Source organism: Dysidea avara, chromosome 6 (assembly GCF_963678975.1).
Source record: "Dysidea avara chromosome 6, odDysAvar1.4, whole genome shotgun sequence".
NCBI classification, from domain to species: domain Eukaryota; kingdom Metazoa; phylum Porifera; class Demospongiae; order Dictyoceratida; family Dysideidae; genus Dysidea; species Dysidea avara.
In genome coordinates this window covers 18,311,837-18,331,819 of record NC_089277.1, presented here as the reverse complement: position 1 = coordinate 18,331,819, position 19,983 = coordinate 18,311,837, and the positions used below count along the sequence as shown (strand labels likewise).

Below are 19,983 nucleotides of genomic sequence, written 5' to 3'. Positions count from 1 at the left end.
ACACAATCTAGTATTGTACCACGTAAAACCAGCAACACAAAACCTCAATTCAATCTAATAAAATTTTAAAAAGTCTATGTACATTAGTGAGTGAAAGTTACAACAGAGAAATGTGCATGACAATAAATATACACATAACAAACACACACACACACACACACGAACCGTACAGCAACCAAAATTTACATAACAAGACAACAAATGAATGCTCTTCCAAAATAAGTGTGATAAGTACACACACACATGGTGAAGTATTAAATACAACATGGTGAAGTATTACATACAAAAAATGACAATGCTTTGTGATTCATGTTCTCCAAACAGGTACAGTGTCTTTCTTGAAGTGGCAGACCTCGCACTCCGTGAACAGTGAGAAGTTGAGGAAGGTGCAGTGAGCACACTGCCATTTGCCTTCCACTAGAAAGAATAAAACAAACATCACAATCAATTAAGAACATCACTCTTACAGATGCCATTAAATTAGTTAAAATGGGACTTATTCGGGGGTGCCAGACAATATAGCTGACCTACTATTTCTAGCGATCAATAAATGACATAGTGGACGGTAAAGAGCATTCATCCCACCATTCCACAACCATACACAGTCAGTCAGTGACATGGCACCTGACCATATGAAACTACATGGCCTGCTCAATAGTACGATAAGGTCATCTAGAATTATAAAAATGCCTCATTGTGCATTTTTCCACAAAAGAAAATGTAGACAGCCTTCACGGTGTAATAACATTTTAAAACAGTGAAACCATGAGGGAAGATTGTGGTGCCAATCTACTGTGATGTCCCAAAGAGTACTTCATGACCTCATTAATAAGACCACCTTAGTGGCTAGAGTTAAGGTGTACTTCATGACCTCCTTAATAGAACCACCCCATTATAGTGACCATGTCAAGTAGGTCCCAAACATTGCTAAGGTGTACTTCATTAGTTCATTGATACAACCGCCTCCTTTATAGTGCATGCATACCACATCATAAGACATAAGAAAGAACAGCACCTGAGTTAATGTTTTCATCTGAACACATGTCCCAACTATCAATTACTGACTGGAAAGTGAAGTGGCCATTACGCTTCGCTTTCAACCAGCGCTACAAATGAAGAACAGTAGGAGGAGCCCCTCCGCAATCAATCCAGTCACCACAAAAAATATAGATGATTCAAGTGTCCCAAATATCAATTACTAAATCGAAGTGGCCATTACGCTTGCTTTCAGTAATGCCAAGCCTGTTACACAGCGTTACAAGCAAAGAACAGTAGAAGCGCCTCTGCAGTTTCCATGGAAAATATGGACGATTCCTGTTACAAATGTAGCCGAGAAGCCATCATGCTACCATGAATCGACACCTTGGGCTGTTAGCAAAAAAAGAACGGAACACAAAGGAGGACAAAGGCAAGTCCATGATGCATTGTAAGTCCATGATGCGTGCATTGTATGTACTGCAGTATGCCAAAAAACACCTGCCTGACTGAAGCAATGTCAAACACTGCAGTAACTTCATTACTTAGGTAACGCGTTACATTTGTGAGTTATATTACTAGCTTTTATAGCATAATATTACTTCGTTACATTACTTAGTTACTACAAAAGTAATAATATTACGTAACTCGTTACCCCCAACACTGGTATCACTACATACTAAAAGGCCATACTTTTGGTCTCTAAGGCTTTAGTCTTGCGGTGTCATATACATGGCCAAAGTATGAATACACAACAACACAAATCTACAAACCTTCTCTCTTCAATTGTGACACAGTTTCATTTAGTTGTGCAACATCATAGTCAAGTGTTAAAACAACAGCATTGTGCTCCTCAATTCTTGTTTTCTGTATACATACAAGTACCAATAACAGCATCTGATAGTGCAGTTCTGCTGACTTACATTAACTGAGGGGAATTTAGACTGTAAAAACATCAATCTTTCTTGCTTTCTTGCTGTTTCATGCTTGAAAGCTTCTGTTTGTTGATTCAACAAATCTATCCTCTAGAGAAAGGAAAATAAACCATAAAATGTTTAAGATTACATAAATAATAAGATGCACAAAGTACTGCATATTTCTTACAAGACATTCAACAAAGAGGTGTGAAGTGTCAGCAGAGCATAGGGGAGGGTGGAGAAGAGGTCAACAAGCTTTGAGGGTTATTGTCACGGTATTTGGTGATCCAGCGGATTATAAAAAAAAAAAAAAAGGTTATCCAATGAAGACTGTAGCCCTTTAAGTTCCTATCCATTTAATGTTTCTCACAAGTTCACAAGTTCTGTAACAAAGCTAATAATGGGAATTACTGACTTCTAAAAGCCTGTCCATTTTGAGTCTGTAAGTAATCCATCAATACTAGAAACATGTCAAGTAATCCTCTAACACAAACTAACGCACAGATACTTCAAACACACATGCAAGCAAAGACAATTTTGCAACTGTTCGGTAGCTGTTATTCTATACCAAGAGCTCATCGAATTCTATGAACAAGGGAGTGTGTAACTCCGTACACTACCAATACTATAGGCGAAATTCAAACATGGCGTCCAGTGATACTACTATATATGTATATAATTAGTTACATCATTCTTACGCACAACAGGGATACACTGAATGGGCTGCTACTCCATTGTCTTATGTAATGCTGCTTCAATAGGAAGATCGTCGAGTCAAAGGTTTGGAATAGTCAAGTGGAGTAATTTCGCATGATTTCAGGTGATCAGTGACTGTTCCTGCTAAGCCTGTGCTACTATTCCTCCGTCATGCCATTGAACTTCGTTTCCATAGCTTCGCTTTGTCACAACGGAAACGTGACGTACTCGAGCATGCATCCCCTGTAATATCCTAATTAGGAAATTTTAAAAGTTACTTATTATAGTACACAACAGCCATGTTTGAATTTCGCTGTTTACGGAGTTACATGCTCCCTTGTCCATAGGATTTGATGAGCTCCTGTCAATACATAGGGCTATAAATAAATATAACCTATTAAAACATCTCTGCTCAAACCATTGGTGTACAGCAACCTAAAGCCTGATTTTGGGTACTCATCATTGTACTAGTATTACCCAGTAAAAACATGCACACAATGATGCATTACAAACAAGAAGTGTTGAAAATATTGTAGCCAGTGAGGGCAGAAGTTGACAAGACCAAAACTAAAGGCTCACAACAACATAGCAGCAAATGATATGTGTAATGTTATCAATACAACGACAGTACTAGAAGTGTACTTTCAGACAAACAGAATGTGCATAAATTACACAATAAACACATAATGAATGTTATAGAGTGACACAGTTCAATTAGATCTAAGACAGTGATACTAGCTAGTATCATGTTACAATGTGGTAGCTTCCCTTTAGTAATTGTGATGTCTGTGTACCCAATGACTCAGCATGGTGTGTCATGGTGTACATACATTAAGTCATAAGTTAATACAATGTACCACTTAAATCCTATATGTCATTCCTGTGGGCACCCACTATGTACACAACATACAATGTCCATTTTAGGACAAGTTACATGTGAGTATTTTAGTGAGTGAGTGTGAAATGGCCTGTAGTATTGCAACATTGTTCCCACAAAGACAACCACAAAGTGACAACACTGCCCAGATGAATGTTATTTTCATTGGTAAGGATTCAGTTTTTGTTTGTACACTACAGTTGCACTCCAAGCATTTTCTTTGAACACTTTATCACATTCTTTTAAAAACGACATCACATGCTCACCTTTTCTAGTGCTTCGAGTTGTCTTCTCTGAGCAGTGATCGTGTCTTCAGCTGAAGGTATGGACTGGGTAGCACTGTGAGCTGTAGCACACAGGAAAGATAGAAAAAAATGATAAAGTTGCACTGTGACCTTTGTCATCCATATGTACACCCCACTAGACATACCATTTCCCAGGGCATTCCCCTGGTGTACAGGAGCACCTAATTTTTTTTTTTACAGCTTTATAACAGGAAACAGGAAATAGGCACACATTCAAGAAAAATTCTTTTTAACCCTGCAACTGACCTTTCTTCAAAGACTCAAGACGTTCCTCTCTTGTTTCAGGATAAATACGATCACCATACTGTTCTCTTTGTGCTTGTGCTGCAGAAAATTCTGCCATTGAATCTATATAGTCCATTGGTCGGCTTGCTTCTAACAACTTGCTGCTGGCGCATTCAGAAGGTGACTTGTTCATATCATTGAGTTTGGGAGGAATTTGATTGTTCACTACTTTTGGCTGGTGGTACCGATAGTTCGCATGTAATGTGTGAGTGCCATGTTTTCTTAGCTCATTTGCACCACACGATGTAGATAATCCTGATTCTGCTTGCTGTTGTTCAGATGAAGACATTCCCTGGGGGTAGCTCATAGTTCTTGTGTACTTTCGCTCAATTGTAAATTTCTTTAACTCATTTACGCAACGTTCCACATTTCCATCACACTGAAATGTACAAACACAAAGTGTTGCAACTATTTCTACAGCATAATGTTCAAATAACATCCTATTCTTTGCAATTAGCTCCAATATTATGTAATTATAAACAGAAAATGTATGAATACTACGACTTAGATTGTTTACACCATTATCTACAAACAAAAAGCCCAGACACGGCAGATAATGGGGTTGCTTTATTTGTCCCAATAAATTAGAATACAGTTAAATATTTGCTACGAATGCAAAATGCTGTTACACTCACGTCTCTTAGAAGATGTTCGATGGCTATGGTCGTTACATTTGGCATTATTCGCCGCACCTCTTCCACTGCCTTCTGAAAAGAAGCGTCGGTCATGCCTTCTCCGCTCATCTTAAATACTAGGGTTTGAGTATAAATACGCAACTAAACACGTAACAACAAGTAATAAATGGGTCTAAAACAAGTCCATTAGCCTGGTCAAAATCCGTTAAAACTGCTGAATCTCCTACAAAAAAAATCCCCTGCTAACAGTAACCGTATTATCACGATAATTTACGAGATTTTCTAATTAGTGCTCTGTAACAATGGCTAATGGGTTAGAGGCGAGGTCAGTGGGTCAGTGGCGTGACTTGGTCTGTACATAGGATATGGTCTGCGGAAGCTAATAAGGAAGACTGTCCACAAATAAGTGTACATAATATATTTAATATTTGTTGAAACGCACACACGCTTTTGTAAAACATATACTACCCCTCAAATACCTCGGCCAATCCTGTGACCTCAAATGTTTGGCCTCGTTTCTGTTACCGGATTTTTTCTTTTCTGTAGCACCCGCAATATTCAGTATTATCTATGCCACAACTCCAATGTGTGGTCAACTGACATGACTGATAGTTGAACACCAAACCCAGGCCTGGACTGACCTTCGTGCCAGTTGGAACACTTGTGATTGGAATCTAAATTTATGTTCATTGTGAACTCTTGCCAGAACCAAGCTGGAGTTTTGATCACTTGATACACCTATAATAGAGCTTTAAGTTTTTCCCTAGCCTTGGCTGTGGTGTTATGTTTTATTATATCAAGGTTGAAACTTTCAAATTGTGCCTTACTAGCCCAGTGTACAAACTATAGGTTATATAGTCAATACACTAGTTAAATTAAGTGGCAAGCATTTATGTGTACAAGGGGTATCACGTATGTTTGTGTTGTAGGTAGACCTGCGACTGCGGTCAAAGGTTTTAACCAGCCAAAATTTTGCTGTGAGCTTTGACTTCGATTGTGCATTGGAAATTTTTATCCTTGACTGTTGACTTGGAGCAAATTTAGTGTGACTTATGACCATAGTCGCAGATCTCTACCTACAGTGAGTACCTGTGTGTCACCCCTTTGGTGTACAACCAGGAGCTTATGAACCGCCGAAGGTGGAAAGGGAGCATGAAACTGAGTTCCATGACAATTTAAATTACATCACTGTGTTTGTTTTAAGTCACGCACAAATGGCGCTCCAGCTGCATGAAGCAGAGACAAGTTCGCCACCATTGAAGAAGAGAAAGACCTCGAGGAAGACTCAGCCAGCTTTGCCATCGCCATGTGTCACTGGTCACGAGCAATTTCGTATATGGCTTCAAAGAATGATATTTTACTTCCTTATATGGAAACTAATCGGCGATTGATTTGGGTTGTGATGGCACCTGGCAGGTAGTGTAAGTTTCATGCTCCTTCGGCGGCTCATGTGCAGAGAACCAAGGGACAAGCAGTTTATGTAGTACATTGAGCCATGATACAAATACAGCTCACGCATATACTGAGGCTACTCATGCATTCTCTCACTTCTTCTTATTTGGAAGTGAGAATCTCCTCTCCCTGGCTACCATCTTGGTTTGGTCCAAAGAGAATGTTCTTAGATAGTTTTGTAAATTCTGTCTGTAAAGTCTGTCACATTAATGTTTGAACAATTTCTAATAAATAGTTATAGGTTTTCAATCACCAAACCAGCACATCACACAAATATTAGCTGCACCATGGCCGTCACCTTTCAATAGCCTTTGTCAACTGAAGCTATTATTATTATCTTATACGTAGTGTTGATTGTAAACTTGCCTGACTATTACATAAGTGCATGTGTGACATGTACTATTTTTTACCTCATAATATGGCACAGCTGACTGAGCTAATACTACCCATTAAACATTTTCCCACATCACTGTTTCTCTGGCCACATTAACAAACCATAGTACCCATTGGTACAGCCGTTGGTGGTTAGCTAGACAAACAAGTTGCATTTTGACTTGAGTAAGTTGAGTTGTGTAATTCAATACAAACTGGTTAATAAATAAAATATAAATCTATTATATTATACCCACCTGCATCACTATTTCTAATTATGGTATAGGCTTTAGTTGACTGCTCATGTAGCCTTTGCTGTCTTTTCCTGATGCCTTAACATATAAAGGATGCTAGTATTACATAAAAGTTCTGTAAATTTGATGATGCATTAATGTTATATAACCTGCAAGTTTCTGATTGGTTCTGATTCTGATTTGCATGTTTTCTACAGTTCATAACGATGAGTAATGAATTGTCACATCACAACAACTGCTTGATCAACAGTCTCCCATCAGAAGTATTTGTCAATTCGATATTTCCTAACCTTCACCCAGTTGATATCTGTCGCTGTAGATGTGTGTGTAAAACATGGTTGTCTTGGACTATTACGTATTTCCGACTTATTAAGAGTCTCAACTTTTGTGATGGCTTCTCAGAGTACTACCTAGATGAAGCTGGACTATTGTCAGTAATACGTAGACTGTTTAATTTGAAGTACATCAAACTGGACGGATTGTGGAGATGTGCTACAGAAGTGAACTTGATCAAACTTGCACGTCGTTGTCACAGACTTGAGGTCTTATCTATACCTAGTTGTAGAGGTGTTACTGATAAAGTGCTCAAGACAGTGTCTGTAAATTGTACACACCTGAGAGTTCTTGATGTCAGCAGATGTCACCAGGTAAAGTATGCCCATGCATTGTGATGTTGGCCTTGCATGGTCTATTAATGGAGACTTTTAGGCTGGCTAAATAAAGAGCAGTGGAATTTCTGCCCAACCTACACTTCTCTATTAAGTCCTTTTGGTGCTATGAAAGATATTCATTACTGCAACACAATGAATGCTTTTCTATTTTAAATGACAGTTATTACTCAGTTACCTGTATCAGGGTAAACTGCTAGCTGTATGGAGTCTTTCTACAGTGTATGCTAATACTCTGTAGGTTCTGAGTGCCCAGATGCCCTAGTGGACAGTGTTAGGAGTAACTAGATCCACTGAGTACCACAACAAAGTAACAAAGCCCACCTCAAATATGAATGTTGCAAGTAATAGTATTAAGTAATGAGTTACTTTTAAAAAGTAACTTCCCCAACACTGCTAGTGGAATTATAGCTATCCAACCAATGCAGTATGCTTAGCCATCTACCACAAATTAAAACACACTATGGATTTTTAAAAACAAACTTACGACATTTTTGGTGTTTACATATGTATGTATCCCTTAGCTATATACATAAACATGTGCAACTCACATGTATTTTTGTTGTTGTGTTTATAAAAATTAATTGTTTAATAGGTTACTGACAAAGGGATAAAATATTTGGGGAAGCACAGCAGAAGACTGAAGGAGTTGTATGTTGGCAGTTGTTTTAGTGTTACTGATGATAGTATAGAGGCAGTACTCAAGGGTTGTAGTGAACTAGAAGAGTTGGACATCAGCAGGTGTTATCTGGTATCTGATGACAGCTTGAAACTTGCTATAGTCCATCCCAACAAGTTATCACTTGTGAGACTAACTGGCTGCCCTAAGGTATGTATGCGTGATCAGATATAAGAAATTGAACCAATTGGTCACAGCTGACCATGTACAATTTTCTTAAACTTGGCGGATGTACATGAGTACAGAAATCAGAGCCTCATTTTTCATTCAGTTTTCAAACTAGGAGCCCACCATTGGCCCTTTTATATCCGTGCCTGTTTGTTTCCTTATTCATGATTATGACTCTACCAAACGTTCCCCTCCACCCCTATCTAATATCACACGTACCTGGTACTTCTAACCTATACAGAAATGACTAGCTATAACATACTGTATTCATGCAATAGTGGAGGCTCTATTAACTATGAACTCACACCACAGTTATAGGCTCACAATGCCCAGTTCTAATCATGCGTTTTCATTTGTGTATGTATGCATGTATAGCAGCAAGGTATATTCCCTTGCCCCACACAAAAGCTGTTTTGGGCACAAGACTATATATCTGGATATCACATGTGCATGCTTAGTTAGAAATGAGCATTTATCACATGCGCATCACATATCTGGATGTCACATGCACAAAGCTGTTATGATAATATAGTTGCATAACAGAAAACTTCACATACAAATAGTGTTATGAAAGTTCTTAATGTTTCTTGTATACTGTATAATTATATAGGTAACTGATCAACTCCAACAGACTCTATTCACCAACGGAATAACTGTGAACAGTTGTTACTAAAATTCCCTTGCTTGATCCGTTTTATAAAACAAAATTTTAATTTTTTGTATATTGTACTTACTATATACTATGCAGTGACACATGTGTACATGCTCACAAATGTATGAGTATGAATGTACATCTCCTAAAAACATTAACGTCTTAGAGGAAATCATTGCATGCATATGATACTTATAGCGCACAGTATGCAAGTCAAAATTTTCCGTTGCGTGTAACTGTGTATACACTACAGTAAAATGAACAGCAGCCTCTAGCTCTAGTTTACCCTGTAGTCATGACAAAGGCATCAATCAATAATCATTCTGGTATAATATTATGAATTCACACATCATACAGTGTCTAAGTCTGCCTTTCGAGGCCATTGCAAGAGTTTTGTGTCTTACATTGATTTTTGTATAAAGTGTTCAAAAAAGGTGGAGAATTTAATTTTAAGCCTTGTGAACTTTTAAGAAAAACATTTGGCCACCGGGAATGGCTAGAACGTTTTTAATCAAATTTGGAGAGTGGCCTGCCTTATCTAGCAGACAACTATAATGCAAAAATGGTGAGAAAGCGCACCATGGACCCATGCATGCATGAAAATCCTGTTTTCTTTTTCTTACAGTCAATGTGTGGCATGCCAGTTTTCTTGGCCACACAACACATGAAGTGTGTCTTGCATGATGACTTGATGCACTGCAAAGTACATCACTGTAGACTGGAAACTGGGACATTGTATTGATCTCTGATTCTTAGCTGCATTCTATTCCTTATGTTTTACTGCATACAGTAACACTTCATATTTTTAAATACGTAATACAATCTCATAGTAACACAAACTGTTACCTTGCATAGGTATACAATAAAAAGTTTCACTAGACAACCTAATGGAAATTCAGCTACATACTCAAAAAGCAAGCATATGTTTTAAATTTTAATGACGAATGCAATACAGTTTATAGTTTAGCCACCTCCTGAGTTATTTCTTCAATAACTCCAGCAAGATCATCAACTTCACGAAGTTTACTCAGCAATGTTGAGTATGTTTTAGGACTAGCACCATTTGAAGTGCTTAACCAATCCTCAAATAGTTTCTGGCAGCACTTCTTAGGATTATGGCCTTTTTCTCGTAATGAATTAACAGTGTGAACCTCATAGCGCAAAGCATATGCAACATCATCCCAACTAGCCATTATCCTGGGGACAATAATCTTGTTCAAATCACCCATTGCAGGTTCTGAAATTTTTATAAACACACAATTCAAAATTCAATGATGGTCATGTCGTTCTCACTTTCATTGTATAGTGTAAACATTGATACTGAACACTGCTTTGGTTGTGTTGGAATGAAATTGGCTGTCACTAAATAAAAACACACACAATTAAAACATGGTATGCTTCATATACAAAGCAAACAATTTTCAAGTGCATACTTATATATATAGTGTACGTACTTTGAACACCAGATGGTATGGTAGTATCAGTATTCTAATATAGAAATACAAAAGAATATACTTATTACCAAAGTATGTATCAAGGGTGAAAATAACAGTCAGCTTTGCTGATCAAAATGCAAGACCGCAGCCCATTACCTTTTTGTTATGACATATTTCAGATCAACAAAGGCAGTTGGGATATTCTTTCCACACTGTGTTTACACAGTTTATATATTATATAGATATTAATTTTATACCATAGTGTCACAAGAACCATCTGGTTCATCTGACATTTATTTTTGTCTGGATACTTTTGAAAATTATCTCCACCCCTGATGATACATGTCCCACATCCCTGTATATGTTGCACAATTCTGACTGGTATAAACACATGTATATTTGACACAATGGTTACCACTAGATGAGTGCAAAAATTTGCTACTACAAAAGAACCAAAAGCATCAAATAGAGATAAAATCACTACGCAATGCCATGGCAATAATATATTTTCAATGCATTATGCTTAAAAACTGTCTGCTTGTCTACCATCTATCAATGCAATGCATGTACCAGGGGTGGTTCTAGAAAATTGCTGACTGGTTTCCATTTCAGAAGAAAAATGACTGCTTAACTTATACAAGTCGTAGTCACAGGGAAAGCTTAGTATTACTGTCTCCATAGTTCTAAGGTGTTAAAATGGTTATACAACAATTATTTTTAGAGCTGTTTATACACTTAAAGGTACTGGAAAAACAGTTTCATGATAAATCAAAGCTAGTAAGATCACTGTAAATTGTACAATAAGTAATTCATCGACTCGACTGTTCTATTAGAGTATATCGATCTTTTCATCAATTAGATAAGAAGCTGACTGGTTTCCAGAAACCAGTGAAACCTGCATCTGCAATGCACATAATAAAATGAAGTTCTCAATAACATTATAATATGTAATTCATTTCTGGTACAAGGTGGAAATTGTGCATGCTCTTCTGCTTGTGCCAGCTGTTTATGATGTGCCCACGACATCTCACAGTGCACTAGCATTTCCTTGTTTCATATTGCTATTATCTATATAAAACATAGCTACACATTTGCAGTGCCAAAACTGTACGTGGAGCCCATCAATGAAGTTGCCTTTTACACAGCTATGTACAGTGGACCCTTGGTTATCCGAATCCCAGTATGTCTTAGGCAATGGTAAAAGTGTTTAGATGAGTGAATTGATAACTGAGACCCATACATTTATATACAGAGCTCTGTTGAAATACTCTAACAGAACATACACATGTGCCCAAAATACTCTAATAGAACAGTCATTTCCAATTTTGGATAAACAAGAGGGTATGGATAAACGAAGGTATGGATAACCAAGGGTCTACTGTATATACGTACTACTACTACTACAAATTATAACAGATCATACAAAACATGTAGTTGTAACCTTTTTAAACCATACTGTGTGAGATTCTCCAATCACAGTAATGTGAGAAGGACACTTGCCACATTTCAACAGACTAAGTGAAGAAACGTCAGGGTTTTTAATAACAACTATATGATCATCACTCTCATCATTTCCATGACATAAGAATCCATACTGGAGCTTTTCTAGATTAAAATTCAATTGTCTACAAACCCTTTCAAAATATCTTTCCAATACAAGGAGTACTTCAGGATGATATGGAGCAATGACATCTCTCTTGTAGTGCCTGACTGTCACTTCAAGATAATACGTTCGGTCATGTAAACGCAAACAAGTTCCATCAGGTAGAAGGAAAGACATCACATTGTTAAAATGTTTGGTGTCACTACAAAACTGTACTGTCCAATTGTCAGGTAGTTCCTCTAGCAGATGAACAACAAGTGAGCAAAAGAAACCACGTGGAAGAAAACCTGATGAAAACTGAATTAACAGTGGCTCACTCAGTGGAAATCTGTATCGATCACTATATTGCACTGCACTGGAAAGACCACAGGGTAAATAATAATACTCAACTCCTTCTACCACTACAGTAGCAATTACTTTCAAATGAATTAAAATATCAAAAGAATATTTCACTTCCTCTATATTTATATCTTCCAAGTCTATTTTTTCTAGTAATTTCTTTGCCAACAGTCTTTGATTCTTAAACTTCTTCATTAAATGGTAGTCAAGACATTTAACTTCTTTTGAAGTCAAGTGCATAATCCTACCCAAATTAGTAAACAACCATTTGAGGTCAATAATAATCCAGTCACGTAATTCAGCCACACCAAAATATAGCACAACTCCTAAAATATGAAAGTATGACAATGATGCTTTAATTTCTTTTTCATCTTTCATTGCTGCATCGTCTTTTGCAATTGTGCAATACTCTTCAAATGTTAAGTATTTTCTACAATTTCTAGCATGCAATTCCTGTATTGCAACTTGCAAAATCATCCAATTAATTGGTAATTCCTTGGGCTCCATTTCATTAATTATTTCCCTGATGTGACTACGAACTGTTTTAACTGTGGGATCCTCTGTTTCAGGATCACCAGCAGTGGTATTATCAACTGGAAAAATAACACCATTGCCTGGAGACAATACCCGTAAGCCACTTCTCTCATTAATAATGCTAGTCAACATATCATTAGTTTTAGGCAGCACTTCTTGGTCATCTTTAACTTTATCATAATGTGTTCCAACAAAACCAATGTAAGATTGTTCTGGTATTCCAATGCATTGTGGTAGTTGTTCAATTCTTTGCTCTAGTGAATCAGTAACTAAACACAATAAAAGTTGCATCATTTCCAAATTTGAGTAATTCAGGATATAGCCAGAAACTTCATCACAATCTGCTCTTTTGTAACGTATTAGTACTGGATCTGTAAGTTTCTTTGTCAGGTCATGAACAATAAAGTTGATAGTAGGAACACTATTAATAGCTGGTAACAAAGCACTATACTCTGGCTGACCTCCGGTATCAAAAACTGAAATCAGATCCACTGTATCACCTGTTTGTAAATTTTCAGGCAATACAGGACTTTCCACAATGCTTTTATCAATCTTTGTTTGACTTTCTAGCATTAGTGATGCTTCTGGCATTTGTGATGCTTGTTCTTGTAGAACTACTTGAGTATTCACTGTGAAACTCTGAGACACTAACAGTGTTTTCAATTGCTGTAATTGACTTTTAAGATCAAGTTTAAGCCACACTGTTTCATCGGCTTTATGTACCTGACTATAGCTGTTCACAGCAACTATGCTCTGTTTGGTTTTCATTACATCAGTGCTGCTGTATTCATTAGAAAATGTAGCACGAAAAAGTAGATTAGAGAAGCTTGATTTTCCAACAGCAGGTGGACCTGTCAATAGGATCTTGATATGTCTAAATTTAACAACCATGCCATTTTCTCTTGCTGTAGTCAAATATTTTGAATAATCTGTAAATGAACAAACAGCCACCACGTACTAACAGCACAAACGAAAATATCAAACAATCATATATACCACTTTCTGTCACATTTACTATATCATACAGTATGGTAGTACTGTATAGTAGAGATCTCCCCCCAACAATGGCACTCCCTAAAATGCTGCCACAATATACTTGATTTGTGCAACAAAAAGCACCTTCATGGAACTATTGACAGCCACAGCTACCATATGGTGGCATGGCATCATAACTCACCTATAGAATAAACCTTTGCCTTGCTATAACTTGTAATTTCATATAGCAGGATGCACTAGTACTGAAGTGGACAGACCATAGAGGTCTCGTTTCTGGGACAACCGGATCCTTCCTGGACTAGTGTTTGTTATGTAAAAGCGCAAAGTGTATAACCTTTCATAATAGGCGAATTAAATTGTTCTTTGAGTTGAAAAGTATTATTTGATAATAAAGAAAGTATTATACATTGATGGAAACAGGTAAAGTCGACAGTCAGCTGCTTTATCCCGTATATGGGATGGTGGACATGTGTGCATATGCGCATGCACAGCAGCAAAAAGGGGGCAAATCAAAAAGAAACCAGCTGTGGAATGGATTGCACTGTAAGTAAACTGTATAGAATAGTTCTTTGGAGTGTAAGCACCTTAGTAAATAGTTAGTTGGGATTCCGTTGTTTGTTCATCTGAAAGTTTACTCTTTGCTATTTGATAACTTTGCTACGATTACTGTTATGTAAACAAAAACAACATTGTCAACCTCCTTAGTTTATAGCAAGTATTTAGATATGGTTACTAAGTAGTTTTGTGTATTGGATGGTTAGTATGACACGATTCGGCAATTCAGCCAGTGGTCTCTGAGAATTTGGCCTTCAATGGGTTAAAACAAGAAAACCCTTTCAGAACATCTAGAATGAATGTTTAATTTCCACAATGAGACCAGCTGGTGGCTACATCACATTTGATGAAGTTTGCACACAGTATACGACAGACCAATACTGTAAAATCGAGCGATCAGTGTCATATAATGTGAATCCTGATCTGATTAGAGGTGTACCGATAATCGGATCGGCTATAATATCGGCCACTAATATGGCAATTTTTACCAATATCGGTATCGGTACAGAACAGCAGGAGGACCGATATCGCTACCGATATTTATACAGTAGCAATAGTTTGTACATAAACGGATTGTGCATTGGTTTTCTACATTATTCATGTGGCTCTTTAGTGCCAGTGGCTTATTGTTCACTCTGGAACAAGCGCTACGCTACAAGAAGCCATATAAATACATGCGATTCTACTATCTGTTGCTGGAAAGCTTATCACAGACACAGTCTTTATAAATGAAGCAGTTATAGAGTAGCTATCTTGTAATAAAAAGAAGGGTCACAGGATAACCAAGGAAACTTGCTGTCACAGTACTAGCTTTCTCACAAACCATTAGAATGCAGAAATATCCGTATAAGGCTTCATGGGAGTATACATAAAAATGTTTGTGGATGCCTAATTGTCTGGATTGCACAATAGAATCCCAAGCTGTGTACCACCACAGGCAGAGTATAGCAATGAATACATGCACATGTTGTTGTAGGGTAGGTAAACATACACTTTTAACTATAATGCAAATATCGGATCGACTATCGGTTATCGGCCTCTTTTGGTGGCACCAATATCGGATATCGGTACATGCCAAAAACCCATATCGGTACACCTCTAGATCTGATGTCAACATTCTTTGGTTTGATGCCATGTCAATATTATCTGTGAAGCTGTGGGTACTAACTGATACTTATTTTAATCACAGAATTGATGCAGGTGGAGTGAATGAGTTATGAGGTTTGCAATTGATAACAGCACACTAGTAGATGATGCATGCAGTTGCAGTGCATTTTGAGCGTGAATGGGTTGGGAATATGATGACCACAAAGACAATAATTCACCTTGATCTCAGCTTTGAGTGAAGGTATAAACATAAGCAAGGCCATAGCCCTCCCCCTCCCCCTCCCCTGTTGAAAAACAAGAGTGAAAAAATCTTGAGGAAATACTGCAGCATCCATAGATTGGCATTGTTATGCTGGTTTTAGAATTTCTCATCCTTTTAGCATCACATTTAAAGCCGTTAAATTGCAAATCCTTGGGATAAAATCCCCAGAAGCCGTGAAGTTCCACTTTATAGTACAGCCATACAACAACATCCATGTTGTACTAGAATCACCACTGCATGGGTATAAAATTGAGTATGATACATCATCATACAGTGCTTGATGTCATTTCTTGCCAGTTGTGTACTGTTGGAACTGTTTGCTACAGGACCATGTGATATAATAAGTGCGTAGTTGGTGGATACACAGTAGCTCAATAGCTGTGATTAGTGTATACTGATAAGTGGGTAAGAAGTGTTTAGCATTGCCCAACATGTACAATGAGTTTGTCTGTAGATCAGCTAAGTGTATCCAGCCTTACTTGTGTACTAGGTCGGCAATGTGATTATCACTTGTACGTATTGTTTAGCCTAGCGTGGGAAACACAATGTGTGTATATATTCCCCAATGGCTCTCTATACTGAAAAAGTCCAATGGAATTTACACAAGTGATCATGAAATATAATTTTATGGAGGAAAAGTCCCTTACTTGTACATAGCCACTAAAAGGCATTTTAATCTAGCCATTTTAGTTATTAAATCAATGATGTGTGGCTGCCTAATACAATGATTGCTCAGGAAGAGATACTGTAAGGTTTGTAATTCAATTACCCACAGCATACTACATTACAGTAATAAGATGCAGCCATTAATGATAGAACTAGATCTATGCCTACACATTTAATGTCATAAGTGACCTTAATCACCTGATTTTAGAAAACCTACCTTTTGAGTACATAAACTTTTAAAATAACACCATGCAACATGAGATGGCTACACTATCTGACTAAAAATTCACACACCAACTTTACCAGGTCTACTCTCTGTAAACAGACTTCTGTATAGGCGTGTTAAAACCCATACATCACTCTAGAGGCTCTGGAAAGACTCTGGGAGTGACTTCAAACAATGTTATTGGCTTGGAGCATATTGCAAAGTTACAAAAGCATTAAATGTGTGTCTTGCGCCATTGTAGTACATCTAGAGTTCCCAGGGGGTCTGGAGCTCGCCATTATGATACTATCCATTCTGTACTCCACGTATTTCCCATCCCACTCCTTTGTAAGGACTCGTGATCCAGCGACACTCTTGAAAAAACCTATCTAAACTGGCGGGACTGCTTCTTGTATACTCAAAGGCCATAAATATCTCCATCCTTAGGGAAACTTTTACTTGCATAGCTGCCAACTTATCTCACTAACCTTGCCAAGGTTGGTGAGTTATTACCATTTTAAATTATAAAATACCATTTATCTACGAATCTTCCATCTTCTTCTTTGTGCACATGAAGGAATAAAAGAAACTACTACACCTCATGGATTTGCCAGTTCACAATAAACATGTCCCATCTGTGTACCTTGCTTCAGTCAAGAGTTATGATTGATTAATTAAGCACCTGTAATTTATTTATAACAACCGTTGACTTGGGTTATTAAGAAGTGCACTCGATTATTAAGTACACATAGATTAGTAGGGAGCACATAGTTCTAGGGATTGTTTTATTAGGCTCTTATGGGAATTACAGCTAGGCTGTTTGGTATTGAAATAGCAGGGAATTGACAGATACAGCTGATGGTAGATGGTAGCCAAGATGCTGAGAAAGTACAACATAAAAGTTATACTAGAGAGTTTATAAGCTGAGAGTCGTCAAGTTTTTAATCGAGAAATGCACTGCGTGGTTGTCAGTCAGTCGTACATTTCATGGAGTTAATGGATATGGTAAGAGTTCTTTACAAATGTAGCTAGGATAAACAAAATAAAACCATGGCTATGTAGCACACTTTGATACTAGACGCATGTTTGTTGTAGAATGTGAAAAGCGCATGTGCTTAATAACCCAAGTCTACAGTATTGCTGCTATACAAATCCAATTTCTCACTGTTCCAAATTTCTAATGCTATTACTAATACACCAAGGCTTTTATTCATCATTAAAAGACCAAAACTTTGGCAGTCCATTCCTTTGTTGCTATAGATATCAGAGAAGCAATGAAATGGAATTTGTGAAAACAATGGGTTTTTGTTCAGCCGGTCACATTATTAATAGGCCTTGTGGTTTACGATCAAGTGGATGAAACCAACCTTGAAGATTTAGATAGCTTATCTTTGTAAAGGTTCAGTGCATAATAGAATGTGTACTTGAGGACCATACAGTCAAATATTCAGTAACTATATAATATTATGGCAAAATTTGCTTTTCGCTTCAGCACTAATAATCATATTATTCTGTATGTATTCAATATATTGTATAGATTGTGGTATTTGAAATATACCACAAGCTTTGCCATGCAATGATCTGATTTCAGTACCACCCAACCGTACCCATGCAGGGTAATGTTTTAAAAGTCCTCTCAACTGTTATGCGACATAGTTATGGACAATTCACATTTGCTTACCCAGGTTTCCCACACAGCTGGGATAGCGTAAGCAATCAATTATCGACTGACGTCCATTATTGGCCAACTTAACGTCTATTTTTGTCAGATAGAATCTGGATTCAAACATGGAATTTTGGTACACTAAACTGCCTTGTGCTGCTTTGTTTTGTTGTGCTAGTAGTTTAAATCAACTTCTATCATGTTGTACTGAATGACAAGACGTCTGTTTATGACTTATGACTCTCGCTCACTCTTTTATATGTGGCCGGATGCTACTGAAGAACGACACTGCTTCGGGAGCTGGTAGGTTGTGGACACCTACCTGATTAAATTTCCTATTGCTGGGTATAAAATGTTTGTGCATATCTTGTTCTAAATGAGAATCCCGTAGGTTGGCATACAGCATTGCTGATAATTGTTTGCTTACAGTAACTGGAGCAATGTAAAGTTTCTTGCTCAAGAGTCGCTTGACCAAGTACACACATACACAGCAACACATCCTACATACCTTGAGATTCAGCTGTGCCTATGAATTTCACACCGTATAATACACTGATGGCATTCATTATTTTCTGGTCCTTATGGTAGTAACTACACAAAATATGCACATGCAATTCAACCACCTATACACAAACCAAGCTACTAACTGTCGCAATAACTCTGGATCTCTCTGAAGCTCCTTTATTATCCTTACAAATGAGGGGTCATCAAGATAGTCCTTTGTGGTGTGGTGCTTCCTCAGTCGCTCCAAAATGACAGGATCTTGGAAGGGATAATAACCCGCAGCACTTGCGACAACTAACATGAAGTGGGTGAATAAATGTTAACGTCTTTCCATTTTCTTACTTTTAATCTTTTTCTCTATATCAGCTAACCCATCCTTTTTCTCTATATCAGCTAACCTATCCTTTAGTTGCTGGTTGTTAGAATCCAACTCTAGACCTTTTAGGTAAGTTGCAAATGCTTCCCGTAGGTGTCCAAGGTAAATAAGCGCTGTGCTTTTTCTTGAGTACCCCTGTGATCAGCACATAGCATGCATAGCTAGCTACACACAGAAATGCTACAGTATTATTTACTTTGGGCCAGTCTGGCTTCAGCTGAATTGTCTTGTTCGCATCTGTCAAGGACTCTTTATATTTATGGAGTCTAACGAAGGCAGCTGCGCGGTTACTGTAGTACACGTAGTTAGATGGATCCAGGGAGATAGCTTCGCCATACAACTCCACTGCTTGCTCGAAGTTGCCTTCTTGAAATGCCTTGTTTCCCTTTGTCTTGAATTGCTCAGCCCTACGGCACCAAATGAATTATCACGTTCAACCACACCATGCCTCACAGTGCCTTACCTCTGCCTTGTCCGTCATTGTACTGCAGCTATCTATTAACATAGATTATATCATGTATATGTTATTAATCACTCAGTAAACATGCGCCGGGCCAATTATATACAGTAAATTATGGGTTGCGCCAGCTAGTTACGCAACATCCGGTGTCCTTCGGCTGAGCCGCCTATTGTTTGATTTTTGATTTGAACTCTGGAATTCGGCCAAGGCCATTCTTCCATTCCAGAGTATACACATAGTTACACGCATAAAAGTACAAAAACAAAGCAATACTATGATATAGAAAAGCACAACATAGCTAGCTATCTAACTACACAAGCAAAACATAATTAGCTAGCTACA

General features: G+C 37.6%; 3 protein-coding genes across 4 annotated transcripts; 1 reads left to right on the top strand and 2 right to left on the bottom strand.

Annotated features, from left to right (window-relative positions):
• Positions 1 to 44: 44 nt before the first annotated feature.
• On the bottom strand, positions 45 to 4,956 carry LOC136257755 (uncharacterized). The gene is made up of 6 exons (XM_066051058.1): positions 4,691 to 4,956; positions 4,017 to 4,434; positions 3,732 to 3,811; positions 1,899 to 2,000; positions 1,749 to 1,842; positions 45 to 417 (listed from the first exon to the last, which is right to left on the bottom strand). The coding sequence occupies exons 1-6, from the start codon at positions 4,796 to 4,798 to the stop codon at positions 308 to 310; spliced, it is 912 nt and encodes a 303-aa protein (XP_065907130.1). The 5' UTR covers positions 4,799 to 4,956; the 3' UTR covers positions 45 to 307.
• Positions 4,957 to 4,964: 8 nt separating this feature from the next.
• LOC136257756 (F-box/LRR-repeat protein 2-like) lies at positions 4,965 to 9,107 on the top strand. 2 transcript variants are annotated; one of them, XM_066051060.1, is made up of 5 exons: positions 4,978 to 5,098; positions 6,570 to 6,700; positions 6,966 to 7,415; positions 8,032 to 8,265; positions 8,894 to 9,107. In XM_066051060.1, the coding sequence occupies exons 3-5, from the start codon at positions 6,975 to 6,977 to the stop codon at positions 8,954 to 8,956; spliced, it is 738 nt and encodes a 245-aa protein (XP_065907132.1). In that variant the 5' UTR covers positions 4,978 to 5,098; positions 6,570 to 6,700; positions 6,966 to 6,974; the 3' UTR covers positions 8,957 to 9,107. The 2 variants fall into 2 exon arrangements, with proteins under 2 accessions (XP_065907131.1, XP_065907132.1); XM_066051059.1 differs by lacking the exon at positions 6,570 to 6,700 and having other exon boundaries at positions 4,965 to 5,098.
• Positions 9,108 to 9,711: 604 nt separating this feature from the next.
• On the bottom strand, positions 9,712 to 19,662 carry LOC136259307 (uncharacterized). The gene is made up of 9 exons (XM_066052797.1): positions 19,640 to 19,662; positions 19,378 to 19,588; positions 19,148 to 19,316; positions 18,949 to 19,099; positions 18,810 to 18,892; positions 11,813 to 13,776; positions 10,390 to 10,423; positions 10,229 to 10,297; positions 9,712 to 10,172 (listed from the first exon to the last, which is right to left on the bottom strand). The coding sequence occupies exons 1-9, from the start codon at positions 19,660 to 19,662 to the stop codon at positions 9,892 to 9,894; spliced, it is 2,985 nt and encodes a 994-aa protein (XP_065908869.1). The 3' UTR covers positions 9,712 to 9,891.
• Positions 19,663 to 19,983: the final 321 nt, after the last annotated feature.

Coding starts and splice junctions, on each gene's coding strand:
- LOC136257755 (XM_066051058.1), bottom strand. CDS start 4,798: ATGAGCGGAGAAGGCATGACCGACGCTTCTTTTCAGAAGGCAGTGGAA. Junction 3,812..4,016: donor TCTTGAGTCTTTGAAGAAAG/GTCAGTTGCAGG, acceptor TGTGTGCTACAG/CTCACAGTGCTACCCAGTCC. Junction 418..1,748: donor GTCACAATTGAAGAGAGAAG/GTTTGTAGATTT, acceptor TATTCTTTCTAG/TGGAAGGCAAATGGCAGTGT.
- LOC136257756 (XM_066051059.1), top strand. CDS start 6,975: ATGAGTAATGAATTGTCACATCACAACAACTGCTTGATCAACAGTCTC. Junction 7,416..8,031: donor ATGTCAGCAGATGTCACCAG/GTAAAGTATGCC, acceptor ATTGTTTAATAG/GTTACTGACAAAGGGATAAA. Junction 8,266..8,893: donor GACTAACTGGCTGCCCTAAG/GTATGTATGCGT, acceptor ATAATTATATAG/GTAACTGATCAACTCCAACA.
- LOC136259307 (XM_066052797.1), bottom strand. CDS start 19,662: ATGACGGACAAGGCAGAGGTAAG. Junction 19,589..19,639: donor ACGGACAAGGCAGAGGTAAG/GCACTGTGAGGC, acceptor TTGGTGCCGTAG/GGCTGAGCAATTCAAGACAA. Junction 18,893..18,948: donor GATCCAGAGTTATTGCGACA/GTTAGTAGCTTG, acceptor TATTTTGTGTAG/TTACTACCATAAGGACCAGA.